The sequence below is a fragment of the Anomalospiza imberbis genome, chromosome 12 (genome assembly GCF_031753505.1).
Source record: "Anomalospiza imberbis isolate Cuckoo-Finch-1a 21T00152 chromosome 12, ASM3175350v1, whole genome shotgun sequence".
Taxonomy (NCBI): domain Eukaryota; kingdom Metazoa; phylum Chordata; class Aves; order Passeriformes; family Viduidae; genus Anomalospiza; species Anomalospiza imberbis.
In genome coordinates this window covers 14,252,701-14,272,924 of record NC_089692.1, presented here as the reverse complement: position 1 = coordinate 14,272,924, position 20,224 = coordinate 14,252,701, and the positions used below count along the sequence as shown (strand labels likewise).

General features: G+C 48.8%; 2 protein-coding genes and 1 long non-coding RNA gene across 3 annotated transcripts in view; 2 read left to right on the top strand and 1 right to left on the bottom strand.

Annotated features, from left to right (window-relative positions):
- The window catches only part of PSKH1 (protein serine kinase H1), a 29,280-nt gene extending 13,466 nt beyond the window's left edge, over positions 1-15,814 (top strand). Inside the window, exon 3 of the mRNA XM_068202976.1 lies at positions 9,717-15,814. Coding sequence (XP_068059077.1) covers positions 9,717-10,034 — 318 coding nt within the window. The 3' untranslated portion in view covers positions 10,035-15,814. The remainder of the gene's footprint in view (positions 1-9,716) is intronic.
- Positions 15,815-17,588: 1,774 nt separating this feature from the next.
- CTRL (chymotrypsin like) lies at positions 17,589-19,727 on the bottom strand. Its single transcript, XM_068202983.1, has 7 exons — positions 19,659-19,727; positions 19,405-19,508; positions 19,178-19,257; positions 18,873-18,954; positions 18,592-18,772; positions 18,043-18,176; positions 17,589-17,795 (listed from the first exon to the last, which is right to left on the bottom strand). Exons 1-7 carry the CDS (start codon positions 19,708-19,710, stop codon positions 17,634-17,636), a joined length of 795 nt encoding a protein of 264 aa, XP_068059084.1. The 5' UTR covers positions 19,711-19,727; the 3' UTR covers positions 17,589-17,633.
- LOC137481313 (uncharacterized) lies at positions 18,821-19,998 on the top strand. Its single transcript, XR_011003429.1, has 2 exons — positions 18,821-18,963; positions 19,475-19,998. It is a non-coding gene; the product is annotated as an uncharacterized lncRNA (long non-coding RNA).
- The last annotated feature ends 226 nt before the right edge of the window (positions 19,999-20,224 follow it).

The window sequence follows — 20,224 nt, the reverse complement described above, 5'->3', positions numbered from 1 at the left end:
CTGCACTGCCCTTCCCCTGATATTTCCTGACATAGACCTTCCAAGGCACAGCTTCTCCCTGTTGCCCTGTCTTTGGACCTGTTGTTGGCTCTGTAATCATTGTAACTACTTTAAAATAAATGTAGTATGCTATTAGATTGCACTTAGACTTCTCTTTGCCAGACTGAACAAGTCCAGCTCCTTTCACCCCTTCTTGAAGGCCATGTGTCAAGGACCCCTGGCTATCTTGGAAGCTCTTACCTGGATCTTCTCCACAGTCTTTTTGACCCTGGGGATGGCCAGGCTCAACAGTAGGTAGTATGATTCCACATAGAAAACTTAAATGTTTTAATCTTCTTTTGGGAAGAGAAATACCCCAGCAATGTAGGTAAGAACAGGGTAAGGATTTTAACAGGGAAAAAAGATCACGTTGGTATAAGATTATGGCTGCAGAATTAGGAATGTGTTATATTAGGGATTTTTGGTTTGTCCTTTTTCCTTGTTGTGTATGTGCAGTTTGGTGCAGTGTCAATGACATACTTTGTTTTTCAGCAGGATCTCTGTCTCCATCACTGAATAGCTGGGATGCTGAAAGAAATTTGAGAAGAAAATACAGATAAATGTGTTGGAATGGGATCTAGAACAGTTATCCTGCTCTGAATTCTAACTAAAATGTCTCAAATTGTGCCAGGAAAGGCAATTATAAACCAGTGACCCAGGACTGAATTGTGGAAAACCTAGCAAGCCTACTTAGAGTGTCTCCTGATGTTTTGTTTACTTTAAAATGGGTTACATCCACCTTGCCTACCCAAAACAGTGCTTTCTGAGAGAAAACCAGGAATGGCATTGGGAACTTGGGAAGCACTAAACCTTGGCTTTCAGGAAATGCTCAGATGAAAAAGGCATCATTTCACCTCCTCTGAAACTGTGACAGGGTTGGACTCTTGTTAAAACTGAAAGAGTGATTATAAGGAAGGAAGGAGAGTCCAGCCAGGCAGTGGGGCAGCTGAGGCTTGCACATGGCTGGTGTTTGCAGCACAGCTCCTCATCTTGATCCTTGTGGGTCCCTTCCAGTTCGGGATATTTTATGATTCTGTGACACATCTGTGTGCTGTAGGAGGTTAAAGGAGCTGTCCAGAGCAGCAGAGGAGAGCTAGTGCCAGCTGGGGAGCAGGGCAGGGTTGGAGTGGCAGCTAAGACTGTCTTAGGATTTACTCCCCCTTGTTCATTCCCTTGTAAGCGCCCAGGGCTCGTGCACCGACAGCTTGGAGCTTGCAGAAGGGGGTTGTGTGTACGTGGGAGGTTATAAGCTTATCTGTTCATCCCCCCACCACTGCTCTAATCAGCATGATGAAAGATATTCTTCCTCCCTGGGGAAGATCTTTCCTCCCTGTCAGGAACTACCATTTCTTAATTAAACTCTTACTCTGAATTTGTACGTAGAAACACGTACTGACTTTGGCTCCAGTTCACAGCCAATACTCTCTTAAGGTAATAGTTCAGAGTGGGAGAACATCATTCAGCTCAAATTTGAGTTTTTTGAGAATAAAAGCGCTGAAGATGTCAGGATACCCAGATGTTAGGAACAGTCTCGGGAAGGTATTTTCCAGTTTAGTTATGGCAAATACTGCTGTGAGCTGGTGCTATAGTAATACCTTTGGAAATTTTTTACTTACTCAGTTTTCATGGCAATCTCCAGCTTTGTATACTTGGTGATCTCATCTTTTCACCTGCATCCTTCCAAGTCCAGATATCTTAACCCTGAACTTCCTTAATAGACAATTTTTCAGTCAAGGTAGTGGTTAAACTCCCCTGTGTGCAGCTGTAACTTGCTGACACATTTTTAAGAGACGTAAAGCGATCCAAGCTGAAATGTGGTATTACCCCATTTTAACAGCTATTCCCTAAGCATTGCACTTAGAAGAGCTGCCCCTGGCTGGAGAGAAAAGCTTTGTGTTTATTGTTTTTATAGCTGCTGTAATTTTAGTGCACGATTCCAGCTGAATACTCAGTGCCTGTCCAGGGAAAATGGGCTGGCTATTTCCATTCGAAAAGCTGGGTTATAGAAGTTCACCGCACCAGATGGCTGCGCATACTTATAATGCTCTGGATTATTAAAGGGCTGTTGTATTTTCCTCTTTCATCCTTCCTCTATTCCTCCTCCCCACATCAACAAATTAATGCTGAATGCTTGGGAATCTGCCCTACGCAGACTTTAGCACATTTCATCTTTTCACTGGAAACTTTTTGTTCCAGCTCTTTGGAACCAGTTTGCGAATACCACATCAGTTGGCTTTGATCACCTTGTTGCAATTATTTGGGGGCTGAATGGTGCCTGGGACAGTGCAAACCTGGTGTTACTGGAGCCCCAGCACAGCCCTAGGCTGGTTTGCCATGACATGTGTCACAGTTGCAGTCCCCAACCTGCTCCTTTGGAGTTGACACTTCTTGCTTTCTGATGTCATGTGGGAATCTCCTAAATGAGACAAAACTGCTGCATCATGTTTAAATAGGTAATGTAATGAGAGTTTTTGGGGATGTTCTTAGAATCATTAAGGTTGGAAAAGACCTCTTAGAGCATCAAGTCCACTTAATTTCCTTCTCAAAACTAATAGCATGTCACTTGTCTGCCACCAGAAATGTCAGACTTTTAAGGTGCAGCTATTCTGAAAAATGACAGAAGCTGAAGAGATGTGCCTTGCCTTAAGCACCACACATATGTTGGCTTGACTTATTTTTGTGAAAAGAAAATAAATTTAAGTCATTAACTTGTTTGCAGTGCTGGCTTTGGTGACCACTTTACAGCAGCTCCCATTGCAGGCAGGATAAAATTCAGGGACTTGGTTCTGGTATCCAAAATCTGCTCATTTTGATCAGCAGATCTAAAGAAAGCTGCTCTGCCTCTGGAGTGTTGGCTCCCACCCCTGCCTGGGTCCATCCAGTTGGTTGAGGAGATGCACAGTGGTGACACAGGTCAGGGTTTGTTTCCAGCACATGTTGGGAGCTCTCTGCGGCGCTCGCCAGGTCCGTGCTCACATCAGCTGCAGGGGAGAGAGGTGGGTTGGTTGTTCAAAGCAGAGAACAGCACGTTGTTTGTTCCACACACGCCGGCGTGGCCGGTGCCTCAATAGATTTTATGCTGATGTGAATAACAAGCAGGGGTGGTGAAGGGATTCAGTGACACAGAGCGGAGCGCTGCACGCAATCGCCCAGCCTAAGTGACACTCAGAGGAGATCTCTTTCTTCTCCTCCTCCTCCAGCCTCGGAGCCTTAGTCTGAATAAAACATAGCACACTCGAGAGCTCTTTAAGGCATTGTAAAGGAGGCTGCTTTCCCCTGAGTTTGTCATCTAGCAGGGCTGGAGTTGCAGATGGATGAAGTGCCCTGTGTTTTATGCAGCTTAGAAGTCTAGGAGATGCTTTTGTAGGGAATGCTAGTGCACCCTTAGAAGCAGCAGCTGGCATTCCTGAGGGACCAGGGCAAAATGTCTCCACCATAGGAGTCTCTCCCATTGTCATTGAGGCTGTAAGACAGGCTGTGGGATGGGTTTCATACTTGGTTGAAGTGCTGCTAATTCTGGACTCTGTTCCAGCCGCTCTCTTGGGTTGATGTAGCTCCTTCTGCAGCCATCTGGTGACTCATGCCAAGGAATGGCTGGGCTGAAAACCCCAGCTGAAAAATTTACAGAAACTCCCCGATTTGGCTTACTTTGTTTGCCCAAACCAAACCATGTGTGCTGGCACGATGGGGAGTGCAGCATCAAGTGGGAATGACAGCATAAATGTGTTCATCTCCTGTGATGTGGAGCGTTGCTGCTAGTGGTAATAAGGGTACCATGTGAAGGCAGTTCCCTCTGACCAAGTGGATGCATTAAACCCAGTCTATTTGTTGGGGCAGGATTATTCCCAATAAATATATTTTATCTTGTGAAACTTCAAAGTAGATATCTGAAGGTTTTCTGTAGGAGAACTTTGCAGGAACCTGTGTGCTGCTGCAGGGCTCCTCAGTCTCTGTGGTGTTTTGAGGCTTCTGCAGCACTCAGACTCATCCTAGGAATCACTGGGCCTGGGATTTTTGGCCTAAGAGCAATCTTTTGCAGCTGTGATAACATGCTTTGTGCTTCATGTTTTTGTAAAGACTGACTGGCAGGGGAGATCCAGGCCTTTCCCTCACCTTCCTCATAAACATTGTCTTTCTTCTCCAGAAAACAACATGTGACTTAGGTAGGAATCAGGAAATTAGAATGTATCCTTCCTTCAGTGGGTACTGTTGAGACAGATGATTGTTCCTTCTTTTATTTGCACACAACTAACCAGAAGATCCCTCTGCAGCTTTGTGCAGCTCTTCTCCCCCCACTTTTTTTTTTCCCCTTTTAAATTGTGCTGCATCATGTTTTTAGTCACTGTGATAAATTCTGGAGTTACAGACATTACTTTCCAGAGGATGTTTAGTCCTCCCTCCAGCATGAGGCCAATAGTCTCCAGTGTTAAATGAGTCTGTATCCAGGGACTGTCTCATGAGAAACCAGGTTTTTGAAGCAGGCACTGCACAAGGTATCCCAGACAGAGGACATAATTGCTGTTGTTAGAAAAACTGGTCACATGTAGGAGGTCTCTGTTGTCATTCAGGTGGTACTGCTGAGCTTCAGCTGAAAATATGGCTATTCCACCTTTTTTTAAGGTGTGTAAGGGTGCTGAGGCCTTGGCACAGGTTGCCCAGAGAAGCTGTGGCTGCCTCATCTCTGGAAGTGTTCAGGCCAGGTTGGATGGGGCTCGCAGCAGCCTGGGCTAGTGGAAGGTGTCCCTGTCCGTGGCAGGGAATTTGGACTAGATGAACTTTAAGAGGTCCCTGTCAACCCAAACCATTCTCTGCTTCTCTGCAGAAAGACACCAGAACTTTGTCTTTCTGAAGCTACACAGTCTAACAGAGGGAGCAGAAGTTGTATTCAAACTGCATCACATTTGAAATTGCTTTCTAGAGAAAGAAAAATGCAAGTGTTGGTGACTTCTCTTCATTCTTGTGGCATTGTCGTGCCACAAAAAAAAGCAGGATTTGTCATTGCAGCACTGAGATTTAAAGGCAAGGCTATCTGATGGAGTTTAGCTGATCCAACATTTCATGGCCACTGGATGGGAACATTTTCTTTCCAAGCCATTCTCTGTCTCTCCTCAGGCAAGCAGATGGGCAGCATCTCCTCTGGATTGCTTCAGTCCTGTTATGTGAGCAAACTTCATGTCCTGCACTCGTGTCCTTCTTAAACACACCAGTGTCAACCTTCCTCAGCTCCTACACAACCCTCTGCTGTGGCCTTGCAGTATTAATTTGGAGGGTTAATGGGATTTTGCTAAGTTAAAACTGCTGTTTTGCCGACTGATGCAAGTCTTCAAGAGAGTGGATGCATTTATCCAGGGACATTTCTCCTTTGGAAATTGCATGGGTAGAATGTAGCCCTACGTATTACTAAAGAAAAAGCTTCAGTGAAATAGGAAAGATGCGTGTGGTGCAGCAAATCAAACCTTCAGCTGTGTAAACAGATCAATAAACTGATTTGTGTTTGCTGACCAGAAGAAAAATCTAGTTGCAGGTACTCCATATTCACCATTTGTGGTAAAACTAGAGTAATTGGAATAATGAGAAATCCAATGTGCTTCTGTTTGGAGTTTATTCTTCTTTAGGATTCATTAAACTGGACGGGCCTCTCAAGGTTTAGGCTGGTTATGTATCACAGTTCCTAGGCTCTCAGATTTCACAGATTTCTTCAAATTCCAAATAATCACATTTGCCATCTTTTAATAAGACTTGAAAAGATTGAAGTAATATTACTCCTGGTGTTTAGAGGCTCATTTCACTCACCAGAATCTCATTTGACTGAAGTTTGAATGCATTTGGACAGCAAAACAGCTCCTGGGTTGCATCAAATTCCAGGTTTCTGCAATTACTTACACCTGGAAAAGAAAATAATGCTCTCCTGCATGTCCTGAAGATTTATTTCCAAGTACTGTTGTGCGAGTTCTCCAGTACTTTTCATTTGAGCATCTCTTGCATTTCTTTGGACTTAGGTAAAAAAAGGAGAGGATGGAGGTGCTGGCATGATTGTATTTCTGTGAGGGACCATATTCAGAAAGGTAAAAGGTTTTAGGGGAAGAGGGGAAGAAATACCCAGGAAAAAAACGTGAAATTGGAGTTGTGTGGATGTGTTTTCTCTGTCTGATGGGAACAAAAGCTCTTGCAGGGTGGATATCTTAAGTCATTTCAATTGTCAGAAATGAAGATGGTAGTGAAGAGCTCTTAAAAAGTTACTGCACAGAGAGCAAATTGTCACTTGCATTTACCTTCACTTTGAGGTAAAGTTGGTAAATTTAATAGATGTATCATTAGCTTGGATGTCCCATTAGGATTGTTTGGAAGTGGAGAATGAGTCCTCTGTGAAGGAAACAGAATGGGGTGAGCTCCTAGAAGGAGAAGGAAAGAAGGAATTGAAGGTTTATAGAGCGTAGCCAGGTAATGATGAGTTTGTGATTTTAGCTGAATGAATAGCTGAAAGGGAGTCATAAAAAAACCTACAGAAAATGGGTCTTTAAAAGCTTTTCAAGGCAAGCTTGGAAGAGTGGAGGCAAAACCTCTTGTTGCCTGGGCTCCATTTGGATCTGTCCATCAGTGGAAGAGAGAGCCGAGAGGTCTGCAGCTGGAGAGTGTGAAGGGAAGGTGATGTGCTGCCAGCTGACATATGGTACCACCTGGGATTAGCTGAGATTATGCCAGTGAAGATTAAGTCCTGCAAGTTGATTCCCCTTGCTGTTATTTAACAAATGAAGTACCTTATCCAAAGTCTGTTGGGAACCTATAGGCTTGCAATGTGATTTATATTCCCCCATGGTAGGGCAGATTCAGCTTTTTGGTTCTGTTGTTGTGAATACCATGAAGGCTGAGCTCCTCAACGGTCCATCATTCTGCAAAACAGACCAGTGTGTCCAGCTAAAATTGAGCCTTTATTGTGGTTTGCCTGATTAATTTGAAAAGGATTTTTGCTATTTTATTTACCTTCTTTATAAACACTTTCATGAGTCTGTGATCAGAATTTGTCCCTGTTCTGTTCTGATAAGCACCTGTTTTTTCTTACCATAAATTGCCCAGGTCCATTTCATCAGCTAAGAAAAAGTCATTTAAGGCAGATTGTGACAAACTAATTTTACGTATATATTATAATTATATTCTTTATAAGGCAGTAGACGGGGGAAGAGGAGATGGCATCAAGTTGTGCCAGGGGAGGTTTAGATGGGGTATTAGGAAGTTCTTCACTGGAGGCATGGTCAGGCACTGGAACAGGCTGTCCAGGGCAGTGGTGGAATAACCATCCCTAGAGGGGTTCAAAAGGTGGATGTGATACTTGGGGACATGGTTTAGTGGTGAACACAGCAGAGCTGGGTTAATGTTGGACTTGATCACCTTCAAGGTGTTTTCCAACCTTAATGATTCCATGACACAAAAGCTTGAATGTTTAGAATTTTTTTTTTTTTTTGTTAATGGATTTAATTCTTGAAATGTAGAGTGGAGTGGAGTTTGACTTTGTTTCAAGCACTCAGGTAGTATCTGATCTGCAGGAGAAGGCTCTGCTTCCTCCCCGAGTATTTCCATTTCTATTCTGAATATGTTCAGGAACATTTATAGGTTTTTATTCATGTAGCAGTATTTTCTTTATATCAGGTAGTTAATATCATTTTCAGTCTCTTCTCTTGCATGGTTACTAGCAGTGACCATGTATCCTATTTCAGCTGAGTAAGCCAGACTGTTTTAGTCCTTGTAAAATAAGACTGTGCTACCCTGATTCCCTTCACAGCCAGTTCCTCAGCTAAAGCTCAAGTTCATCTTTCCTGGCCATGCACTGACAGGCCGTGGGCTGGGAGCAGTGCTGTAACTCTTACACCATCCTCCTTTTCATTAAAAAATCCTCCCAGGGATCTGTTCTCTTGCTGGTGCCTTGAGTCTTTTGAAAGGAAAATTTCTGTAGCAATGAATTACAAACCTCCAAAAAATCAGGACATACCTTTTTTAGACCTTCTGTGCAAGAAAAGGACATTATTTCTGGCTGTACAGTCAGTGAACCCTGAATTTCAAAATAGTTGGGTGCTTTTCTTCCTCACCCAATGAAGAGAAGAATGAGAGACACAGAATAGCAGAGTTTTGCTTTTTTAACTAGACAGGGGTGGGTCCACTGAGTTACATGTATGTCACTATTATTGTATGGAAATCTTCATTGCAGAAATCTGCTCAGGATTTTTCTTAATGCAGCTTGGGATGTGATCTCCACAGACTTGAAAAATTCAGTATTGGTGGTTTCAGGACAGGTGAGACCCCCAAAATACCCAGTGATTGCAGAAACCTGCTCTTGCTGGCTCCATTCACCACCTGGGGTTTTCTGCTGGCCATGCTGCCTCCTCCTCCTCTCTATCCTTACAGTGGGTTTTGTCACATTTTTCTTCCCAGCTTTGTCCACATTCACAGCCCAGTCTTCACCTCATGCTGAAGGAAGTGTTCTCACTTCCCACCTTAGTGCAAATACAGTATTTTGTCAGAAAGGAAACAATTCAGCATTTGTGGCTGTAGGTGTTTGACTCATAAGTTGTTGTGGCCATTCTTGGGTGTGCTGGGAGGATATTTATTATAGGACTAATAAATTATTTTGGGCTTATTTCTTTAAAACTAGCATATTGTAAAACAAATTCCTTCCTCTTTCTGCTGTAAACATTATTGAAAATTTCATATATCTAACATTTCTATATATTTGGAACATTTTTGGGGTTGTTTCCAGCTGGGCTGAGCTGCTGTACCAGGGTTAACCAGTAACAACATCTAAATTTCCTTATGGGAGTGAGACCAAGTTCCACAGCAGAAAATTCTGCCTAGTTTTGGTTCCAGGATCAGTGCAGAGGTCAGTGCTTCCTCCCTAGATGTGTGCCTTAAGATGAAGAGTCAGAGGAGCCCTGAGGGCCTGGTGTCAGAATCCATGCTCTGTGAGCTCCTGTTCCTGCAGTAATGGCTTTGTGGGATAGAAAGCACTTGGACAGGGGAGGGTCACTAATTCATTGAGATACAGTTACTGTGCTTCTGGTTATAGTTGTAGGATTTTGGAAGGTGATGTGAGGTGAGGTAGGTAGGACCAGCATCCGGAGCAGGACATAGCTCTGGGAGCCTGTGTGTGTCATGGTGCAACTGGAGCAAGCACAGGCGTGTGGGGGTGTGTGACTGTGTGACTGCTGGTGAACATGGAGCTGGACATGGGGAAAGGGCCTGGAAGCTGGGGGTGTCCGGGTGTGTGTCTCTAAGAACAAGGACAAAACTCCAGGAAGATCTGGGGACCAGATGGACCAGGGAAGTCCCAGCCACCGCTGAAGAGATGGTTGGGTCTGGGGGTTGACTGAGACCCAGTCAGGTGTCAGTGATGTGCAGGTTGGAGGGTCAGCTACTGAGTGCCTGAGCCCAGCTGCTGGAGGGATCTACTCTGCACCTGTGTACCTGCAGATATTTTCCACTAATTCAGCCTCTTCCCCTGAGGTGGAGTAGTTGTGTCTCATTCTCCTTGGGCAGATTCTGCCAGTGACCGCTTGGAAGATTTGAGGATAAAAGAGAGAGGGGAAGCAGCAGAATGCCCCAAAGCACCTTGCAGACGTGGTTGGAATTAATTAATCAGCAAAGCTGTGCCGGGATGTTTCATTCCAACCACCTCTTTTGTGTTTCAGCCCTGGCCCAGCGTGTCCAACCTGGCCAAGGATTTCATCGACCGCCTGCTCACGGTGGACCCCAGCGACAGGATGACGGCCCTTCAGGCCCTGAAGCACCCGTGGGTGGTCAGCATGGCAGCCTCCTCCTCCATGAAGAACCTGCACCGTTCCATCTCGCAAAACCTTCTCAAGAGGGCGTCCTCCCGCTGCCAGAGCACCAAGTCAGCGCAGTCCACCCGCTCCAGCCGCTCCACCAAATCCAACAAGTCGCGGCGCGTGCGGGAGCGGGAGCTGCGCGAGCTCAACCTGCGCTACCAGCAGCAGTACACGGGCTGAGCGCCCGCCGGGCGCCCGCCACAGGGCCACAGGTCTCCTCTGCGCTGCAGGTGTGCACACACTCAGTGGGGAACAGCCACGTTCCTCCCGCCCTCCCTCCAGGCGTTCCCCCCTCCCATGAGGAGGTGTCCCCCTCACTCACCCCGTGCGGTGGAAAGGGAACCTTGTGGTGGCCGTCCCAGCCTGCCAGCTGTGCCGCGGGGTCTCGCGCCAGAAACGGGGGAGCCCTCGTGGGCTCGGAGCACGGCTCGGAGCCTCAAGGAATTAAGGAGCCACGTGGGGAGAAGAGCTCTTTCTGTAGCCCAGGAGCTTGGTTGTTCATAGTTATTTATTAATTCCAGAGCGTTTAGTTTCTCTCACTTGTGTATGGAAAAAAAGAAGAAATCACTTGGTGTGTCTGTGCATGCACGTCCATGCGCGCACATACACCTGTGGGGGTGTATATGTATTTAAAAATTACGTATCCACAGATTTTGAGCTGGTTTAGTCAGACTCCGTGGTGTCTTTGCAGCCAAGCTGGAATGAGTCATGTGCAGTTAGAAGTGGGATAGCTCTGACTCACTGGTGTGCTGCCCACCAGCTCCTTGCCAAAGAGATGCCAGACAGCAGTTTTCCACGAGGGCTGGGAAGCTGCGAGGTTTCCCCCAAGGGCTGCCATCCTCCTGATGACATCAAGGGCTCACTTGCCTGATGACATCAAGGGTTTACCCCTGGAATTGTCCTTTCCCTGTTTGCAGCAAGACCAGTGCCTGTCATGCAGGGTTTGTTGTTCTTGTGGCTCTGTGGTGTCTCTGACGTGTTACACGCCTTGCACCCTTCAGAAGAAGATTGAGAAGGTTGAGGTTCTTTTGTGCTAAGGGGAAAAAAGAGGGGGGAAGTTTTAGGGATGGGCTATAACCACTGGAAGCACAATGTTACGGACCATGTCACCACACCAGAACTTTGGTGGTTCCAGGCTGCTCCCTGCCTGCAGATTTGACAGGGCTCCCCTGCTTTGTGTGCCTGTACTGCCTCAGCACTGCCATCCCTGCTTTGGGACAGTGGTGGTGGGAGCTGTTAGGGTGGCCACAAATGGTTCCATAGCATCAGGGACTTGAGTAGTGGAAGCCCAGTCTGGGAGTGTCAGCAGTGACAAAACTCTGGAGACATTGTACAAATGCCCTAGAGCTGTGAGGGGTGACTTAAGTTCACCAGGAGAAAGCTGCCTTTGAGGAGTCCTTGTGCTCTGTAGGTGGTGAGGTGGTCTCTTACAAAAGACTCTCAGGGGAGGTGGGGGCTGCAGAGCTGAGCTTTCTGCAAGATTTTCTTCCCAACTGGTTACAGCAGCAAAGTGGGGCTGATGGCACAGGCACAGGATGGATTTGGCTTCTCATGGTAGCAGAGACAAGATCAGCAGTGAAGGAAAATGCTGGGGTTTGAAACGTTTCTTACGAAGCCACATGATTTGCTTTGTGCTGTGCACTTGGGAAGGGCTTGCTTGGCTCTGGGCTGGAGGTGGAGGCAGTCCAAGCCCAAGAGTCTGGTGAGCTTGGCCTTTTACTAGGATTGATGCCTGTGCCACTATGTTTCAGGATCAGCAGGGCTGAAGTGGTCAGTCACATCTCCAGGGAGCACTCACAGTCACTCCTAGTCAGCAAACACCAAAGCAGCTTTAGTGGGAGAAGATTTGAGTTTTCTGTGCTAAGGCAAAAAAAAAAAAAAAAAAGAGGGATTTCTGGGGATGATTTTCTGGGGGAATTCTGGCTTCCCACCCCAAAGGTGGGATGGGCTGTAAATATGTGTAACCAAGCATGTGGTGGGGCATACAGCAGAAACTTGAGGACAGCCACTGTGTGTAGCAGGAGTGAATTCAAAATCCTTTGTGTGGTTTTGCGTGCTATTTTGAAAACCTCACATCCTTTGCAGGCTGCCCTTGCTCTGAGCAACCCGCCCTCCCATGTCACATGCAGTCTTTCTTCCATCAGCATTAACACGTACTGTAGAATTCCCCAAATTTGAGGGTTTTTTTCAACTCTATGGACTGCAAACAAAAATGTTTTCAGCATCTTTTACACCTCCTCACATTGTTTTTCCCTAGTTTGTTGCCATGAACTATAAACTAGATGTGATTTCTGACAAAGCAGGCAGCTTGCCACATTTTGCTTCATAAACCGTTCAGTGTCCCTCATGGTACTGCAAACAGCTCTGCAAAAGCAGGAGCCCCTCTTTGGCCAGTATCAGCTGGACCGTGGGGGCCCTGCAGGTCAGGTGGTGGCAGCAGGCTCCCTCGGAGCTCTTCTGCTTCTGAGCCATTACTTGAAGAGGCTTTGGTGTGTTTGGAGCATCACTCCAAGCACTGTGATTGCTTTTACCTCCTGGCTGCTCCCATGGCCCTCCCCAGATTATCCTGCATTTTTATCCATAAAACAGGGACTTTGCCTGTCTGAGGGGGTCAAACTAATGAACTGAGCCAAGACCTCTAGAACTGAGACCTTCCCCTTAACCACTAGACCGTCAATAGGCACAGGCATCGTGCAGGTATCTGCCCCTGCTGTTCCTTTATCCTTCTCTTATGGGATGAGGAATACATAAAGCTCTGGGCTAACCAGGCTTGTTTCTCCACCTTCACAAAGCAGAACAAGAATCTTCTCATCTGTGACAATTTTTGCTTCATTGATCTTTTCCGTAACTGTTTTTCCACCAGGGAAAGTTCGGACTGAGCTTTTGTGGTTATTTTGGGCTGGAATATGTTTTGGGAAGCAGGAGGTTGCTGTGCAGGTTCCTGGTCAGGTTTTGGTGGTGATGCTCTGTGACTAGGAGTGAATTGGCAGAAGGGAGGATCCATCACATACATGGGAATACTGGATAGCTGCAACTGCCTCTCCGTGGTATCGAGGTGTGTGCAGTCCTCGGGCACTCCACTGCTTGGGAACTGTGGGAAGAGGACCAAGGCCATCCCATAAAAAGCTTTGGCTTTTCTAAAAAAAATAATTCTAATTCTTTTCACAAATGCAATGTTTTCTTGTTAGCATGGAAAAATCAGTGTAAACTTGGGAAAATCTTTACAGGCTTTCCTTCCATCATTCAGTTTTAACACTCTTGGCTCACTCCCTCTTTTTTTTCTAAACCCAGTATTCATAGGAACTTTGCAGCCAGACAGTAATGTGTGGCCAGAGGGGAGATGAGCAGAACTCTGTCCAAGTGACCCTGGAGTCCTCAGTGATCTTTCACTCAGTCTGGAAAACTGTGAATGATCCAAATCCCACGTTGGAAGGTCTGGCTTAAGAACAATTCCTCAGGTGCTTTTATTCTTGCACGTGGGACATGTTTTCAGTTGGGTCTGGTGTGGAGGGGGACAGGCAAAGTGCTGTAATTCTGAGCCATAGTCCAGGTGCCTTCAATCTGTCCTCTAAGAAGCTCTTCACTGTGAATTACCTTGATCATCTGTCTTCATTCCACAGGAGCAGCTCAGTGCTCAGTTGGTCTTAAGTCTCAGGAGTTTACACTTTTCAGGAGTGCCTTTTTTGGGGATTTTAGAAACTAAAATCTCTCTCAAATGTTTTTTTTTTTTCTACTCTTAATGGTGGTTCTTAATTTGGCTTGCAGGATGTTTATGGGAAACCTCCCTCCTGGATGTGCAGGGAGGACAGAAGTAACACCTGCCTGTTCCAGGCCACCACAAATCTGAGTGCTTGTTTTGGCTGCTCTGGCTCACGCAGGGGAAGTGGAGTTGGAATGACACCTAGTGGCAAACTCTGGTGTGTCCTTGTCCAAGCACAGCCCTCTCCTCGCTGAGTCCCCTCTGTTTCTGGGTGAGATGCTCTTTGAGGAGTAAAGAGAATTAGGGTGGTTTGTCTTTTGGAACTTAGCAGTACTGTGTAAAACAATCCCATCCTTTTGTCCTGGGAGTTTGGCTGCTCTCTCAGGGGAGAGAATTACAGCTTCAAAGAATGTGGCCTGTTGGTTCCTTGATTTTTATTATTTTTGTTGAGGGTTATTGGAAAAGAATGTGGAAGAATCTTCCAGAAATTGCGTTGGGGGGGTCTAAAGATCCGCATCCAGGTTTTTGAGTGCGTAGTGTATTTTCCTAAACAGCAGTTACCAGCCCATGGTTGATTTACTTCTCACTCAGGCTTCTGGAAATCCTAACACATCAACCCAGTGGGGGTAGAAACCACCCTTCCTTCAATGCTGATGAAGTTTGTGCTATTTAACCCTGCAGTGGTGATAGCATCCAGATGCTCCTGCTCTGTGTTGTTCTTGGAAGCACACAGCTGTGCATGGAAGAAAGCTTGAGAGCCTTGTGAGGAGCTTAAGCCCAGACAAGAGGGCTCAGCCTTGCTGGCTTTGGTGGTGATGTGGAAACAGCTGCAGTGTAGGGCCAGCTTCACGTGTTTGTTCTGGATGCGATAAACCCTCACGCTCTTCTTGGGAATCTGGGTATTTTCCTTTTTAGGTGAGATATTTTCTGTTCTGGTAATTTTCACTATTTCTGGGGCCATGCTCCATTTCTCAGTCCTGTTTTCTACCCGGGTGTTTGGCTGCAGTACTAAGAGAGTCAACTTTTATCTGATGCACAAACTGGAATAGGAATGATGGTTCACTTGGCTGCTGGGCAGCAGCTCTGGGTTTGGCTCTGCAGGAGCTGTGGCAAGTCCAGGGGCAAGGTAAAAGCTTCCATACGGTGCCTTGAGGACCTGCAGTGCAGGCTCAGCTCAGTCTTGTACCACATAGGGCGACTACTGTGTGGCTGTTACAGGCTTCTAATTAGGCTGTGTGGGACCATATTGTTTTGAGTAATGATACTGAAGATTTGGGGGGTTTGAGGTGGGATAAATTAAAATCTCAATTGTTTGACTTAATTTTGTTTTCTAAATGATGCAAAGCGACACAGACATTGGCTTCTTTGGCGCCAGTGTGAGCCCTAGAATTTGCAGGGAAGGTGGTTGTGTCCAGGTCTCTCACCCACTCAGCTTTCCCATGGAAAGTGTCACAAAGTGCCTGTACCACTCAGTGCATGTAACCAGTCCCAAGTTGTCTTCACTACTCTTGGGAGGGTTTTGGTGCTTTTTTTGACCACTCAGTCTCCTCTTTCACCCTGGATTAAGAGTGCAGCACTCCAAGGCAGGTGCCTGCATGTCAGCTGTGCCTTACTGTGCAGGAAACTTCCCAAAGAAATAAATGTGAACTCCAGGGCTGTGTGGTGGCAAGCAGCATCACGGAGCTCAGTGCCTTCCACCCTCAGTGTGCCAAGGGCAGCGGGTGCTCTGCCTGGTGACAATTGTCCCTCTCCCACTGTCCCCCCCTGCCTGGTGATACCGCAGATCCCTCGTGTGCGACGGGCGAGCTCTGGCTGCTGCTGCAGAGGCCGTTGTGCTGTTTGCCGATGTGGAATCGATGGTGGAGCAGATCCGCAGCCCGCGAGGTGTGTTACAAACCAGCAGCTCCTGCGCGGACGCCCAGATGCCGTGAGCTTTCCTGTTGCCTTTCACTACGGAAAGACACCTCCCGGGAAGCCCTTGGGATCGGAGATCTTCCGGCACTTGATGTTATTTTTGGTCCAGTTTCCGGTGCTGGGTTGGAACGGTTTGGAAGCGACTCCGGTCTCATCCAGTCGGTCTGTGTCACATCCAGTGTCCCATTCTGTGCCTTGCCTTTCGAGTCCTGGCTTTACTCTAAGGACCGTCCTGTCAGATGAGCTGGGACCCATTGTAATTAGTCTGTAATGTTCAAGTTAGAGTGTACAGAATTATTTATTTGTTGTACTCGTCCTGCTAAAACATGTCCATGTATTCTGTGTACCCCATGGCTCTGCTGTCATTACTTCTGCCTGGTGGATCACCCGTGGGCTGGCTGCTGGAAGGCAATGATTTCCAGGCTGGGAATGATGGTCAGTGAGTACACGGAGAGCCAGGAGGTGCTCACCCTTCTGTTACATTCATAGATCACAGCAAGAGGTACCAAAGTGCCCATCAAAGGCTTTGCTGGTTTCTCTAATGCAGCTACCAGACCAGGAGCTGCCCAAGGGAGACCTTGTGCAGGGCTGGGATGTCTGTGGGATGCCCTGGATGTGGCAGGCACTCAGCCTGTTGCTGGAAGGTGCGGCTGGGAGGCTGAACAGGCACTTTGGAACATTCTGTTTATTTTTCATTGGCTGCAAGGTGGCAGGTGAGCCAGAGGAATGCTCTGGTTTGTCCAAAGCCACTCATCACCTCTCCAGTTTTACTCTGAGCAGCATTTATGGACCAACAGGAAAACTTGTAATATCAAGTGAACAATGCACTCCCCTCTTGAGACACCTCCTCTCCAGGATTTTCTGGGGGCAAGGGACCCCATCCCAGTGGTGGCAGAGCTGACCGAGAGCTCAGCACACAGACCAGATGACCCATAGTGCTGCAGTTGGTCATTCCTGTTGGAAGTTCCCTATAACCACCAGTTCTCTCTGCCTGCGTGGTCCATCCCCACACCTCGTTCACTTGCCTTTAAGATCAGTTAGATGTTCCCTGCAGAGCAGACCACCAAAGAAAACTAACTCTTACTGACCACTAAAATTAGTTAGCCCTAGGCTTTCCTTGAGCAGATTTGTATTTGTTTTAACTCAATCATATGGGCCAGACTGTTAGTGTTTGCCCTCCACTGATGTTCCATACCCATTCCCATCAGTGTGTCCCTGTGTAGTGTCACACTCTGCTTAATAGAGTGATTACATTTTGGGGGCTGTGATTCACACAGCAAAGGTGTTGTATCACCTTCACATCACTGGTAAGGAAAACTAAACCCCACACCTCATGTTGGGACAGTCTGATCCTGCTTCTCTCCACGGTGCCTTATCACCAGCTCTGTTTGGAGCTGCTGGGAACTGGATTGTAGTTCATTGAGCATGTGTCTTGCTACTCCCATGTCACACAAGACTTCTTTTTTTTATCCACCAGCCATTGTCTCAAGAACCCATTTGAGTGAAAGCCTGTCACCTTGGCCTTGAAATTGGTTTTCAGCTTCAAATTTTCCTTTGCAATGGCCTTCAGTTTCCTGCTGTTACCTGGCAGATCTGCAGGGGTGAAGCAGCGTGCTCTTCTCCAGCTGTCCCCTTCCTCAGGAGCTGGAGCTGCCTGTGGCATTTCTCCCTTTCAGCTGTGTTCTCAGCTGCTCCACATCATGGCTTTAGACTGCAGGCAGGGATCCTTTAGGATCCTGTGCACCCCCCAACACCCACTTTCCACTGCAAGCTGGGCAGTCCTTTCTGGTGCTGAGCTGCGGCTCCTCATTCCCTTCCCTGGTGGCACCTCGCACCTGGGTCAGTGGGAGGACCATTCTCCCAACCTTCAGCACTGCCTGGGTTGGTGCCAGGCTTGAAGATCCCCTGAGCAGCCCTTGAGCCACAGCCAGCTCTGCTCCCCCTTTTCCTGAGCATCCTGTCCTCGTTTGGCAGTTCCCCCTGGATCCCAGCTGGGCATCAAGCTCCAGCTCTGGGAAGGAGAGAAGCATGGGGTGCCCCAGGCTCCTCCATGTATTTTCCACCCCACTCTGCATCATGAGAAGAAAGGAGCCAGAGATGGTGCTTGGCACAAGAAAAGCAGATACTTTATTAATCCCAGTGCAGGGATCACACTGGCAGCAGCTTTACCCCTGAGCAACGACGGCGTCGATCCAGTTACGGAACTGGCTGACACGGGTGTACATGGCCGGCGTGTTGATGTTGCAGTTGGAGGTTCCCCAGGAGACAATGCCAATCAAGGTCCACCCATTCCCAGTCTGGTACACCAGAGGTCCACCAGAGTCACCCTGTGCAGAAGATTCCTGTTGAGTGCTCCTGGCACATGCTCCAGACTGGTCCCTGCCACCCCAGCCACCTGAACCCCTCCGCACAGCCAGGTGTTGTAGCTTAAATATCTGGCTCCATAAGTGCAAGAGCCCATGTACCCTGCTCCTCCACCATGCCTGTGGTGCAATGGGAGCTCAGCAGGACCCCGCATATCATCCTCCTCCTCCTCCTCCACCCACGCTGTGCAGCAGGAGCTTGGCTCCTTACCTGGCAGGAGGTGGCACCAGCCCCACCGGCACAGATCATGGCACTGGTGATGCGATTGCCCCAGTACTGCATGCACTGGTTCTGGGGGATCAGGGGCACGGTCACCTGCTGCAGGACTGTTGCCAAGGCTTGGGCTAGGGGAAAGAAGCACCATTAGATCACCTCAGTGTCTGTGGGTCTCCTGGAGTGCACAAAGGTGCCCTGGGCAAGCTTCCACTGGTGCATGGGTGCTACCATACAAAGTGCCTTCCTCCTCCATGCCAACAAATCCCTTCTTCCCCAGGATCACCTCTTGCAGGCAGCCCTGAGCAAGGGCAGGCTTGTGCCTGTGCACAGCCATCCCTGGGTTACACACACCCCCAACCCCTGAGCACACACCTACACCTATGTGCACACCGGTACACGCTCAGACGGGGTTACTCCACTGCCCAGCTCCCCCCTTCCCACATGTACAGGAGATGTCACCCCCACAAGCACCCCTGGACCCTCAGAACCCCGAGGAAGAGCAGCAGCTATACACAGCCTTCCCTGAAGCTGCAGCTTACGTACAGTTGGGGTTGGTGCGTCCCCAGCCAGTGGTGACAGCCCAGGCGTTGGAGGGCAGGACCAGGTTGGCAGGGGGCAGGCAGATGGTGGACACACGGGATCCCAGCTGGGCGGGCGTGGACAGCCTCAGCAGGGTGATGTCATTGTTCATGGTGTTGGGGTTCCAGCCGGGGTTGGTGATGGCCTGCACAGAGAGAAACACCACAGCCCTTCATGCCTGCCCTGTGGGAGCAGCGGCAGCGCGGAGCTGCAGCCCCGTGCCAGGACCGCGTCCCCTGGCTCACCCTGGACACGGTCTTCACTTGAACGGCCTCGGCACTGGAAGCAAGGCTGTATTCCCCGAGGACGACAACGTGGCTGCGCGGGCTGCGAGAGGTAAGAGGGAGTCAGGGCCACGTGTCCAGCCAGCACCCCGGTGGGAGCAGCACTGGGGCAGCCACGGGCATGAGGAACCCAAGGGAAGCCACCATGGGGACCGCTGGGGAGGAAGCCCTGGGCTGCTCAGGCCTTTGGGGCTGACCCGAGTGCCACTCAGAGATGCCCCCACACCAGCAGCACTGGCGTGGGCTGGCCAGACATCGCTCCTTACTTGAAGTTGCAGTGGGCAGCTGTGACGACCCAGTACTCGTTGATCAAGGAGCCGCCGCAGAAGTGGGATCCTGTGGTGCTCTGGGGAGGGAAGAGGGAACAGGGGCTGGGGGGACTGAATACTCCCTAACTGGGGACAGGCAGAGGTCCCCTTGGTGCCCAACCGTGGCAGCCGGCTGGCCATGCCAGTGCTTAGGGCAGTGCCCAGGGAGCGGGACGGAGCTGTACCTGCAGGGACACCTGCCAGGGCCATGAGCCAGGCACAGCGTTCTGCCCATTGATAATCCTCTCGCTGTAGGCCATCGAGGGACTGATGGCGGGCACCCCGCAGCCTGCAGGAGAGGCACAGGGGACAAAGGTGACCCCCTTGCTCAGGACTCATATCTGGGGGCTGCCTGTGCTGGTGTGGGTGGCTGTGTGTCATCCTCCCTGGCATCCTGCTGCACCCCGAGGACCCTCCCACACCCATGGGCAGCACTTACCTGAGACGGCGCTGGCAAGGGCCAGGCAGGCAACTACCCACAGGAATGCCATCCTGAAAGGAGATAAGCTGAACCCCTGGGGACCACGAGCTTTATAGCAGCTAGGGAGCCACGTGGCTCATAGCTGGCCAGGTTAAGGTCCCCCTGTGGCCTTGTGACAGATGTGTGGGCAGCAGTGACGGGCCAAGCCTGGCACACACACAAACAGGGACGTGGGAAGGTACTGTCAAAAGACACCTGGGGGGGCTTGGGCTTTTGCTGTCATGGGTTGTGTGAGTTCTGGCTGCAGCCTGTGGAGCTGGAGCGGGACAGCACCACAGGGCTGTGATGGAGGGCACAAGAGGCTGGTTGTGGGCACACAGCTGGAGTAGCAGTGGGGCTGGACATTCTGGGATGGGCACCAGTGCTGGGGTGGGAGATCATCCCATGCTCAGACTTCTTTGAGACCTATTGGGACTAGAGCTGTTTTTCCACATAGCCATAAAGTCCTGACCTGGGCCCACCTGGATGTTCCCAGGGCTCAGGGTTGAACCCCCTTTGAACCATGTCCATTGTGCAGGTGAGCA